General features: G+C 34.6%; 1 protein-coding gene and 1 long non-coding RNA gene across 2 annotated transcripts; both read left to right on the forward strand.

The window, feature by feature from the left end:
* The first annotated feature begins 3,698 nt into the window (after positions 1-3,698).
* LOC115663218 (transcription factor MYB1-like) lies at positions 3,699-5,785 on the forward strand. Its single transcript, XM_030585238.2, has 3 exons — positions 3,699-3,896; positions 4,088-4,217; positions 5,089-5,785. Exons 1-3 carry the CDS (start codon positions 3,764-3,766, stop codon positions 5,681-5,683), a joined length of 858 nt encoding a protein of 285 aa, XP_030441098.2. The 5' UTR covers positions 3,699-3,763; the 3' UTR covers positions 5,684-5,785.
* Positions 5,786-11,916: 6,131 nt separating this feature from the next.
* On the forward strand, positions 11,917-12,629 carry LOC130138053 (uncharacterized). Its single transcript, XR_008816474.1, has 2 exons — positions 11,917-12,067; positions 12,166-12,629. It is a non-coding gene; the product is annotated as an uncharacterized LOC130138053 (long non-coding RNA).
* The last annotated feature ends 512 nt before the right edge of the window (positions 12,630-13,141 follow it).

A 13,141-nucleotide genomic window follows, 5' to 3' on the forward strand; every position in this document is an offset into this window, starting at 1 on the left:
ACATGATTAACCCAGATTTGCTTGGAAAATTATTAACTGCTTTAAATGTCAATTAGTCCAACTTGGTGCATAAAATATACATCACATGTTCATATAATACTACATCTGTTGGTTAAAACAATAATTAAGAACATTGAACTAAAACTTCTCCCACAAAATTTCGTCCAATAAGGACTGAGATGTGAACATATTTAACTAATGAAATCATAATACATTGTGTGTCTCCGCTTAGAGATGCATGAATCTCTTAATCTTTACTCCACCTTTTTAAAATCAAAGTTGTTTACTCGCGAGAGAAGGTTTCTTTTTCTTTTTAAATTGGTAGATGGGTGTGGGGGAGGGGTGTTCGACGTGCTACCCTTGACAGGATGTTATCATAAGGAGTCTGATGCCTATTATAGAATGTTTATTTGAATTCTAACTACTATGTCCACTCGAAACTCATAAATTTGATGAGCCATCTCTGTATTTCCACTGGCGTACCAGAAGCAATAAAGCCTTTCCACATGAGGAAACAAAAAACTAAAGGTACAAAATGGGTAAAGTTTGCTCACGATGGCTCTAGCTTATAATCATGATGATGTGACCCTTTAGCGCAAAACCACCATGTTTGGTGATTTTAGGAGAAACTTATGTCACGTAAACAAGGGTAGGGGAAGTGAAAAATCAATAGGGGAAGTGAAAAATCAATATACACAAGTGTTGAATGATATCATTAGAGGGTATATGTCAAGTATAATACACACACCACGGTATTTGAGTAATGCCCAAATCCAAAACCCTCGAACACTAATTCTCCCGAAACAATCAACCGGTCATTTTGTTTATTTCTCATCACTATGGTTAGCCTTCGCCTTCTATAACATATTGAGGCTAAATTCTATTACAATTGTATAACCATAAATACAAATTATATCCAAATTAAGGACTCATAGTGTCATTTGCAAACATGAGATGACAAGCAATTGATGATCCATGCCACATGGAAAATAGACTCAATAGTGTCATCATCATGGTTTTGTGAGAGCTGGTTTTGCATAAAGGCTACTGGAGCAGGTGTAACTAAGCAAGGTTTGTGCGTCCAATTGATGAGTGGGATACCTTGACCTACGTTTTGGAACTTTCTGACAGCATTTTCTACAGACCTCATTGGATCTGTAAAACATCCAATTTTCTTGGAATTCCTAAACCTAATTGAAAACCTATTTGAGTTTGGACTAACCCCATTAATTGTGGCTTATATCTTCCTTTGAACAGAAGTCAAAATCTGTCCCCATGGACTTCAGCGAAGGGCAGAACGCATGCTTGAATCCGAGTAATCAACGCAAGTAACTTAGCATCTTCTCCGGCTCTGGTTGGATCAAGGAAACACCGATTTCGACTTGTTAAATTTGAACCCCCGTTGTTTCAGGATAGGATAATAATAAAAGTCTTCCTTTGTCTAGGGATTTCAGACATTAGTTGATCGTTGAAAACTCCATTTTATTTTTCCTCCAGCACGCCTTTTTCTTGTTGAAAGTGCACCCTCTGTTGCATCTCGATTTGTCCTTTTCCTCCACGTGAATGCCTAGTTTATGATTGGTCGATGTGTGGAAGGTTTCTTCGAGAGGGGTCACAATGATTGAGATAAAAAAAGACTTGCTTAACGAATTTTCATCGTCTTGTACTACACAGGTAGATTTTTTTGCTATTGTTTCACTCTTAGAAAGTGAAAAATCTTTCAGATGATTAATTTGGATTTTTATAAAAAAGGTTTTTTTTTACAATATAGGATAGGAAAGTAAATGGCTTGAAATTAGACGAATTTAAAATGCGAACACTGAAATTTAAAGCTCAAGGTTGGAAAATTTTGCAAAAAGTGAAAGCGAACAGTTAAATTTGCAAAGGACTGTCTTCTGTCATTAGTTAGGCGAGCGAGCTTACAAAAAATACACTTTGGGTATTTTATATCTCACTAACAATAGCTACTCATCGATAAAAATTTATCAATTTTGAATTTACTCATAACTCTCTGGAGCTTTTAGACATGCCCCTCATGCTTTGGTAATCATTATCCAAAAGGAGATACAACTTTCGAGACTATCGTGGCAACCAACCGTCAACCATGTATTGGAATCAATATGTGGTCTTTGCTTTCGAACTAGCAAACTTTGCAATAACAAACTGTTGATGAACTTTGTTGTCTGGTGAGATTTTTCGTCGATAAACTTCTATCGTATTTGCTATCGATGACTTTGTTGATGAGTTACTGATTCTTTTCAAGTTGACCATCTAGTTCATTTTAACCAGACTTGGTTATTGTCTATCTAACTCCCTACGCGTTGATAATAAAAGCCGGTCCTTTTGAGCCATAGGTATCATTGCACGATCGGCTAGCGGATTAGTAGTCCACGCTTGGACAAGGAGAGGTCGTTGGAACTCGCCTATGGAAGTGGAAGCAGCAGCTCTCCTTCTCGCCTGCAATTATGCTCAATCCCTGGGCATTCAAAAAGCGATCTTTGAAAGCGATTGTAAGGTCTTAATTAATGCCATCCAACAAAAGGGTCTTTGCCCTTGGAGTATTCAACCTTTCGTTGCAGATTCTCGCTTTCAATTTCAGTACAATCCAGGTTGGAGCTTGGACTGGACCCGTAGATCCAAGAATGGAGTTGCTCATGCACTTGCAAATTGGGCCTCTACTCATATAGGCACCACATCCTCTTTTCTTTACCATGATCTCCCTTCTAGAGTTAAAAATATTGTACTAGTAGAGTCTTCTTTTATATTTTGCTCTAGTGTAGGTAATGCTTCCTTTTTGTAATTTCTTTGTTTGCAATATAAAGTTTAATTTCTAGCAAAAAAAAAAAAGCCGGTCCTTTTGTGGTGTCAAGAGCTTGATTTCAGATTTTCTTGCACATTTTGTCTGTATTTTTTAAGGCAATACGGAGCGATACCCTTAGGGAAATAAGTGCAACGTGCACATCCTTGATTTTCCCAGTCTCAATTATTTGGGCAAGGTAATGTTTTATCCTTATGGAAAGTTGGTATCATTCAATCATTATCATAGGGATTACGGATTTTCACTTTTTTGGTGAAACATTACCATAAACGGTACATCTCACATCTTTAACCAAACAAAAAAAAAAACGGTACATCTCACATCTGCGTACTCCAGAAGGGATATAGAGATTAGTCTCTCTTGCCACTATCTTATCAATCCAAAGGAAAGTGAGACCTTATAAGGCACAAACAAACACCTTATAGCTTGGTTGGCACAAAGGGTCTATCTTATTTCATCTGAATTTCACAGAGGTAATCTTTTTCTAGGGGGAACTCTTCACTGTATTCCAGTGGAATAAATAATTAAATTAGGGTTTTTTTTAAAGAAACTAAAAGATAGATCCATGCATTGATTCTGCCATTATTTTTGAGCTTTTTTCAATCCCTACACAACCCTGTAAGCTCAACCCCAAGAGTTTTTAGTTCTCATTTTTTGACACTTATGACATTCGTTAATGATATACTTTATTCAAGAAATGTCAAACGATCGAATCTAAATCACTCTTTTTTTATTACCACGAGACACACGTTGGCCAATTGGGTCCTCAGGAGCTACAAGGACCATGTGCCTGCATTTACACAAATGATTAATAAATCCGCCAAACTGTCCATAAATACCTTTTGTGTGTGTTCGAAGAAGCAGTACAAGCCACACTCCAACTCCAACTCATAGTCAAACTCAAATCACTTTCTCGGAGCGAGAGAGCTAGAGAGCGAGAGAGAGATGGGAAGGAGGCCATGCTGTGCAAAAGAAGGGCTGAACAGAGGAATATGGACTGCTGGAGAAGACAAAATCCTCGTCGACTACATTCAAGCTCACGGCGAAGGGAAATGGCGGGACCTCCCTCAGCAAGCTGGTTTGTACTACTATACCGTGCGGTTTCTGTCGCGTGCTTTATGTTTTCGTCGTCATGGAAGTGTTAAGATGTAACTGTCTCTGTAAGGTTTCACTACTTCAATGAAATATATTGCGCGCCTCAACTTTCATGACGAATGACAAACCGGAATACCGTCCTTGTTATTCACACATTTGGCATTCTTTTTGTAGGGTTGAAACGTTGCGGGAAGAGTTGCAGATTAAGGTGGTTGAATTATCTAAGGCCAGGTATCAAGAGAGGAAACATCTCCATGGATGAAGAAGAGCTCATTATCAGACTGCATAATCTCCTGGGCAACAGGTGACATTATCCCCTAATAATCACTCTCTACTACTATAAAAGACAAGTTATAAAAGACTTTGTTCTTTATATGGAGATCTTGTCTCCAAAATAGAAACCTAGAATTCTTGGAGCACTATCTCTTCAAATCTATCAAATGCAGTCATTCAAACATTGGTGCTTTTTCTCACCAATACTCACTCTCAAATGCTTTACAATTTTCCCTTTAGGCTCAACGATACAGCACTCAAGTCACCTTGGGACTTTTCTTCTCGTTCTACCACGTGCAAAATTTGTCAGCCCCCAGTCATATTTCTGTTTCTTTTAATCTTTTATGAAAATCAAGTAATCTCGGACAATTTCTAAGATACAAAAGCTCGCATGCTGTCATCTAACGGTCAACATTTGTCAATTATTCGACATTTTCTCTTATCAATCAGCGTCACCCTACGACTGATAATTAATGTCTCTCTTCTCTTATGTACTTCTATTGTCAAATATTATTTTCTCAGCCACTTTCCTTCTTTTGGGGATCTCGGAGTACAAAGTCTGCAATTTTTCACAGCTAGGACCAAATCCCGTATCCATTAATAATCAAGGGAGAAGTTAATGAGGGATCTCCACTGATACCCAAAAACAAAAATCAAGAATAGATCTTCCACGTTGCTCTGGTTAGGTTTGTGCTTTCTTTAGCAACAAGCAATCTCACTTCGAGTTGTAGGGCTTTACTGATAAATTAATATCACTCACTGCTAGGAAAACAGCAGCATTGTCGGCTGTTGCACTGCTTAAAAGTTACCTACGCGATTCATCAACTTACTTTTGACAAACAGGATGCACCAAAGTAAAAAATAGCAAGGTAGCTTAATTTGCTGAAATGCGCCCATTGCAGGTGGTCGTTAATAGCTGGAAGACTCCCTGGACGAACAGACAATGAAATAAAGAATCATTGGAACACCAACCTTAGCAAGAGGGTGCAGGATCAGACACATCAAAATCCTGTCAAGTGGTCCAATGAATCGGAACCTCGGAGCGAACTGTCGAAGGAAGAGTCGCCATCGAGGTCAGAGCCACACCCAGTCATTCGAACAAAAGCAGTCAGATGCACTAGGGTTATCCTCCCACCCCCACTGATAGATCAAGTAGCTGGCAAGGCAACTTCGGTTCACAATTCAAATAGTGAGACCTCATCTTATTCATCAACTCGTCAAAGTGACTTATCTTCCGACTTTCTAGCCGATTTCAACATCGACGACCTTTTAATACCGGATGAAGCTCAAAATCTGGATTCGTGTTTTCCTCTTGAAGGGGAGAAGGTTGATTGCTATCCTTCCGATCTAACTCTGTCCATGCATGATGATGCCGAAGGTATCCGCTCGGAAGGTCTTGAGCGATGGAGGGACACTGATGAGCCTTTTCAGCCGAATGCAAGCTTTGATTTCAATTCATTGGCATCATTCCTTGATTCAGATGTGGATACGATTTAGATGGATAAGACATTATGGCCACCATTTGATTAGCCATTCATGCAAGGCTTATAATGTACTTCATAGGAAGAGCAAATTGTTGAAACTTTGATTTCATGTATCTTTGAGGATCTATTGCAACTGAATTTTAAGGACGATTCCACAGTTTCGTTCTTTAAAAAAAATGAAATCTAATTTTTTTATGTGGGTAATTTTTTTGAGTGAGATCACTATCCACATGATTTTTTTTATATTGGTAGTTTTTTTGAGATTTTGTGAGATCACTACCTTATCTAAAATTTAACTTAAATGAATGTATGTTTTGATATTTTAATTTTCTAACACTCCTTCACGCTAGTAGAGGTGGCCATGAATATGAAAAGCCGTTTTGATATTTTAATTTTCTAAAATAAAATAATAAAATTTTCACGAGAGCAACAGGATTTTTTTTATATTGGTAGTTTTTTTGAGATTTTGTGCGCGGCGTTTTATTACGGCTACGCCCAACGGGCGTTTAAAAAAAAACATATATGTTTTATTTTTTTAATTCTAAATTTTTTCTATTTTTTTCCTATAAATTCTCTCAAATTCTCACAATACACACACAATTCTCTCAAATTCTCTTCTCTCAAGTCTCAAATTTTCTCAATACTCGAAATTCTCTCAAATTCTCGAAATTCTCTCAATTTTCTCAATCCACAATTCTTTCTTAATTCTCCCATTAATCCGCTCAATTCTCTCAATCCATTCGAAAAATGACAAGTGGAAGTCGAGTGCCAACGGCAAAGGTAAGAATATCGCGACGGAATCCCATCATTCTTTTGATCCTCGTGAATATGCAGATTTTCAAGATGATGAAATCAACATTTTTCGCGATGTGGAGTGCGTCCCGACGCAAGAAAGTTTTCATCCTCTTGCTGAAATATCTACAACAAAGGAAGCGGAACGGGAATTTTCATCTCGACATTTGGAATCACTTCACGAAAATGAAAAGGTTTGATATCGGTCAAAAAGGTATGATATAATTTGTAAATATTGTGGAAAATATATAAATATACAGGTGGACAGGATATGAAACATTTAAACGACATCTTATGAGCAAACATCCAACCGAAACGGGAATCGATATCGGGCAACAACAAATTTTCGGTACGTCAATCCTAACACTTCCCCTTTATTTCGTTTTAATGAAAAACTTATAAGGAAGAATTAGGCAAATTTATTTCCGTTGAGCATTTAGCATTTAATTTTGGAGAAAGATTTGGTTTTAATGAATTTGTACAAAAAGCATGTGCTCCACAAGCAAAACGTGTTCCTAGAAATTCAATTAAACGAGTAATTAAAGATCTTTACAAAAATGGAAAAATGATTTACAAAACTTTTTATGCAATTTAATGGATGCGTGCATATAGGTAGTGATATTTGGAGTGATCATTGGCAAAATCATTCTTACATGGGCATAACATGTCATTGGATAGATGACGAGTGGACTATTCAAAAAGAGTTATTGCATTTAGAGTTTTCGATGATCATCATACGGCAAATAATATTTATAGAATAATTAGGCAAGTTTTAGAAGAATATTATTTGCTTAACAAAATTTTTCAATTGGTTTTGATAATGCCGCAAAGAAATACCGCTTCAATTGCCGAGTTAGAAAATATTTGTAAACCTCGCTTTTGGCGAAAAAAATTTTCACATTAGATGTGCTTGTCATGTTTTAAATTTATGTGTACAAGATGGTTTGAAAACTCTTGATATTTTTCTTCAACCAACAAAACGGCGATTCAATTTTTATGGAAACATCCCAAAAAAATGAAAGAATGGGGTAAATTTTGTAGAGATAATGGCAAAAGCCAAAAAGATTTCCAAGAGATGTTCCAACTCGTTGGAATTCTACTTTCCACTTGCTTAATGAATCTTTATCATATAAAGATTTATTATGTGCATTCATTTCTAATAATATACCTCAGATTAATTTATACCACAAGAGTGGCATATTTGCCAAAAATTTTAGATCTTTTAAAGGTTTTTAATGATGCAACTTATACTTTGTCTCGGTGTTTATTATCCTACTACACATTTATTTTTAGTAGAGTGTACTAATATTGTCGGAATTTTTGATGAATATGAAAATGATGTTGAATTACAACATACTATAGTTGCAATGAAAATGAAATGGCTTCATTATTATAGTGAAATTCCCATGATTTATTTAGTTGCTTGTGTTTTTGATCCGCGTTGCAAATTGGATGGCTTAAATGATTTTTGCGTGCGTATTATCAATGTTTACATTATGATGTGACAAATGTTACAACCATAGTACGTGAGGTTAAAAACGTAGTAATAGAATTATATAACGAATTTTATACTAAATATAATTTAGGTGATATTAGATCTTCTCAATCTACGGAGATACAAAATGACAATACAGTAAAATTAATAGAGGGTACCAACTTTTATTACATAGACAAAAAAAACAAAAGGGAGTAATAGGAAATATTTTAATTAGAGAGTTATCTAACCATTTTAATGAGATCAGCCGGGGCAATTTTTTATTTTTTGTGGAAGAGCACTCAAACCCAATCCTTTCTCTTATCGTTTACCAATTCTATTTGTCTCTCTTGCAAATACCTTACATTTATAAACTCTTATATGAATTAGCCAAATCTTTAACGACGGAGATACTACCGCTACAAAAGATCGGTAATCGAACGGTAGTGACGATTGAGAGGTAAAAGAACTATTGGAGTTGGCAAATATTTCGAAATTGGGACTCTTGTTTCTCATACGGGTATGCCCACGTGAGCTTAGGGAACCGAAATATAATCCGACGATATGTGACCTTCTGGTCCCCCGCGCACGGAATGCTTAGGTTTTGGGATAATTTTAGGGTATATATATTGTACTCTTTTTTTAAGATCGTTGTAACGAATTGTAATGTGCTTAATGATAATTTATTAAGTTGAAGCCCTCTTTCTCTCTTGTCTTTTTGTCCCCAAATTTGAGTACAATTTACATTTTAATCACAATTTATATTGAATAATGTTCTATCACAAGAATAGTATTTTTTTTTATTTTTTTTTATTTTCATTTCTGTTTTTCCTTTTCTGTTTTTCCTTTTCTCTTTTGTCTTTTTCCTTGTTTCTGTTTTTTTTAAAATTATAATTTATATTTTAATTTTTTTTTCTTCCTCCGCGGCCGGCCATGGCCAGGGCCGCGCGGAGGTTGTCGGCGTCGGGCGGCGGGGGCCCTCGCCGGCGTCGGCGCGCGGGGCCCTCGCGGCGGGCGAGGGCGGCCCTCGCCTATCCAAGTTTCATTTGAATTGCTTGCTTATATTTGCAAACTTTTCTATTGAGTTGCCAACTTTTATTCACCTTACTTACAAACTCATTCAACTTGCCAACTTTTATTCACCTTACTTACAAACTCATTAAACTTGCCAACTCTTTTTAATAATTACTAACCTTAATTAGAGCAATTATTAAATGTTTTAACTTACAACAAGTTTTGAATTATTTACTTTTATTTTAGTAAGTAACCGAGGGTTAATTGGTTCATTTTATATTACCAATTTCTTTAATCTCTAATAAAAAATTCTTATAATTTAAAACCTTTATTAACTTTTCTTATCATCACCAAAAATTTACTAATGACTATATTTACCTTTTATAATATGAAAGTACCCATTTTTATTAGAGCGACTTAATTATTACTTTTCTCCAATTAAGTTACTAACAAGTTTGTGGTTACCAACTCTATTTGAGTTACTTATACCAACTTTTATCATTATTTTATATTTTATCAACTATTCTATTGAGTTATCAATTTTAATTGTCTTGCTTGCCAACTTTTTGAATGTTCTAAATCTTTTTAGAAAGTACCAACAATAATTAGAGTGATTACCAACTTTTCTGCTACCAACTTCCATTTGAGTGAGTTACAAATGTTTATTTGATTTTTTAAAACACAAACTCTCTTTTCTCTAACAAAACAAGTTTCCCTTATCTTTCACCAATTATTTACTTGTATTACCAAAGGCTTAAGTTTAAAGAGTAATATAAATGAAATTATCAACCTCCATTTGTGTGATTACATACTTTTATCAAATTAAATTACCAATTTGTTTTAGGGTACCAACTTTTATTCCTTTGCTTACATACATGTATTTGTGTTTTCTTGAATTTATTAACTTTTCTATTAAGTTGCCGCTTTTAATTGCTGTGCTTACCAACTTTTTAGATTTTACCAACTCTTGCTATAAATTATCAACTTCAATTGGAGTAATTACCAATTTTTCTTCAGTCAGTTTACCAACTTGTTTTGCATTATCATTTCTTATCTGAGTTAGTTACCAATGTTTTTGTGGTTTTTTAAATTTATAAATTTCTAACTTCTCTTATCTTTGATACAAAAGGTTAATCTTATCATTTACCAACTTATGTTACTTTTCTTAATAACACCTCAAGTGTACTAATTGTGATACAAAATTACAAACTCTTTTATGATTACGATACCAATTAGTTTTTGGTTACCATATCACATTTTGTTGTTTAGCAACATTTATTTTGTTTTTCTTTATTTACCAATTTTTCTACATAGATACGACTTTTATTTGTCTTACTTACTAACCATTTTCTACAATTAAACTACCAACTAATTTTGTATTATTAACTCTTATTTGAGTTAGTTATCAATGTTAATTTATTATTTCTTGAACTAAAAGCTTCTCTTCTATCTAACAAATTTTTTATTTATTTATCAACTTGTATTTAACTTTGTTACCAACAACATTATTTACCAGCTGTCATATAAATTTTCAGTTTTTATATGGTGATTTACCAACTTTATTTCCAATTATTAAACCCAATAGAGAAGTTGGTTAATTGAAAAAAAAAAACTTCGGTAACTAACTCAAATGAGAGTTGATAACCCATCATTAGTCGATCATTTAATTGGGAATAGATGGATAAATCATTTAAATTAAAACTAGTAATTTCATATGACAGTTGGTAAATTTAAGGTGTAATCAAGAAAGGAAAAAAAAGTATGTAAAATATAAGAAAAATTAAAAGAAATAAACTTGGAAAGTAACTTGTATGAGATGGGTAACCTAAAACTAGTTGGTAATTTAATAAGAGAAAAATTGTTAAGTCACTCTAATTAAGATTGAAAGTTTTTTAAGTGAGTTGGTAAAGTTAAGATATTGCTAGGAAATGCAAGTAAAAGTTCTAATGATAAGAAAAGTTAGAATATCAAACAAATGTCGGTTGAGTTCAAATGAAAGTTGGTAACTTAGTACTATGCGGAAATTTCAATGGCATAATAAGGTGTAAGTTATGTTAAATTAGGTTGGTAATCTCTATAAAAGTTATTAAATGTAATAGGCAAATAAAAATTGGTAACTCAATAGAACAACTGATAAATAAAAAAAAAGTTTCAATATTGGTAAGTAACTTAAATAAGAGTTGTTAACCTAAAACTAGTAATCAAACAAATGTTGTTAAATTACCAATCTTAGTGCAGACGAATAGCATCCGCATTCCAATTTTTTTTTTCTGGTTGATACATTCCCAATTAAAACTGGAAGAAATTTTTTTTTTTTTGGATGAAAAATTGGTGTGAGAGAATAAGAACTAATCCTGGATCATCTTACTGTAGCTCCGATTAACCATACGGAAGATATTCTTGTAGAGCCAATATACTTCGTAATGAAAAAAAAAAAGCATGGCCTGTGGGAGAGAGAGAGAACGCCGGCCGAAAGAAAAGAAAAAGTATGGTTTGACACGTGCTACAAGCGTCGTTCATCCGGCGACGAGGTAGGCGATGCCGTAGTCGATGCCAGTAGGCAATGCCGTATGGAATTGATGTTAGATATTTCATTAGTTTTGAAATAGTTTTTCAACGGCTTTGATAGAAGTTATGATCACCATGAAAGCCATCATTTTGTAACAGCCGTAACGGCTTTATAAATGTAGCTTTATGACGGTTTTTTAATTTTTGATTTATTTCTTCATAAACCCTCAATTATTTTACAATGGCTTTATAACAATCATCTTTTTAATAATTACCAATTGATTTATGACGGTTTCTTAACGCCTCTCTTCTTTGTTTGAATATAAAATTAATCTTCAAACCACAATCCTTTAATATACATCGAATTAAAAAGATATATATATATATATATATATATATATATATATATATATATATATCAAAACAAAATATTCTTGTTTCTCTTTTTACATATTTTTCCTATTTTTGTTGGGTTATATACATAACGTTGTTTCTATTCCTTATATTATTCTGTGCAGAATAAAAAAATGTTGGTTGTATCTTGGGAGGATAGTTGTTAGAGCCTATCCCACCAAGTGTTGTATTCCGTGGGGCGGAGTTCTCATTAAGGTTAGTGTTTGCATGACTTTAAACAATTGATCTTATTTTCTCATTTTTTACAACAGATTTCCAATAATTCTTATTGATATTTTTCCAACAATTTTAAGGATAATTACCTTATGGATTCCCAAACTGGAACTACCGCTACTGAAATTAAAGGAGGGCTTGGAGATGATGAAGGATAAGTATCGCACAGTTATGGGCGGTTTATGGTGGACATTACGAGATATCTTAAAAATGCTCCGTGGATCCTTCGGCTCGACTACACTTGCTCCTCTGTGGAAATTGGCGACCACTTTGTCTCCTCCATTGAGGCTCGCCGTCACCTAATCTGCACTATCTTTGCATCACCATCTTAGCGGCTGCAACATCATTATCTTCATGGAGCAGCACTGGTTCAACTCCTACTGCCATAGAGTGACAAATCTCCACGATGGTTCCAACTTTAATAGTTCTTGAATTCATTATATCCGGTTGAAACTTCTTCAGATCTGTCATAGTTCAATCAAGTTATAGATCCTCATTCTCTGCTCCTTATCTGATCATTGCTATGAAATCAGGGTTAACTCCTTTCTCTTTCTTTGTTTTGAATTTTTGATTTCTCAAGTATTCAACCGCACTGATCTACTCGGTCTTTTCCTGAATTTCCAAAGGCTTCTTCATCGACCATTCTCCATCACCTTTTGGACGTTACCATCGCTGCTGATCATCAATGTTGGCCATTTCCACGGCCACGCTCTGTTCGCCCCTGTGGTTGGTTACCACTGCTGAAGAGCTTGTGGACACCACTTCCTTTTTCGATGATTCTGGTCCACAACGTTGTTTCTATGACTCCATTATTTAGGTTTTATCATTAATCGTCATACGTAATCATCTTCTATTCAATCTAATCACATATGCTCTATTCTTAGCAAAATAGAGTTAGAGAACTATAGTTTTGTTTATGTGAAAATCGATTACGATTGAGGTTGTTTTGATGATATGATTTCGTATTATTGCTGATTGTGATGATTTGAGATGAATTGATGTTTTAATTCTGCATATAACACCTCCGTTGAAATGAATTCCATAGTCATTATTGGC

This window comes from Syzygium oleosum, unplaced genomic scaffold, assembly GCF_021117445.2.
Source record: "Syzygium oleosum isolate NSW1041296 unplaced genomic scaffold, Sole_v2.1 Sole_v2.04, whole genome shotgun sequence".
NCBI classification, from domain to species: Eukaryota; Viridiplantae; Streptophyta; class Magnoliopsida; order Myrtales; family Myrtaceae; genus Syzygium; species Syzygium oleosum.

Coding starts and splice junctions, on each gene's coding strand:
- LOC115663218 (XM_030585238.2), top strand. CDS start 3,764: ATGGGAAGGAGGCCATGCTGTGCAAAAGAAGGGCTGAACAGAGGAATA. Junction 3,897..4,087: donor GGACCTCCCTCAGCAAGCTG/GTTTGTACTACT, acceptor TTCTTTTTGTAG/GGTTGAAACGTTGCGGGAAG. Junction 4,218..5,088: donor CATAATCTCCTGGGCAACAG/GTGACATTATCC, acceptor CGCCCATTGCAG/GTGGTCGTTAATAGCTGGAA.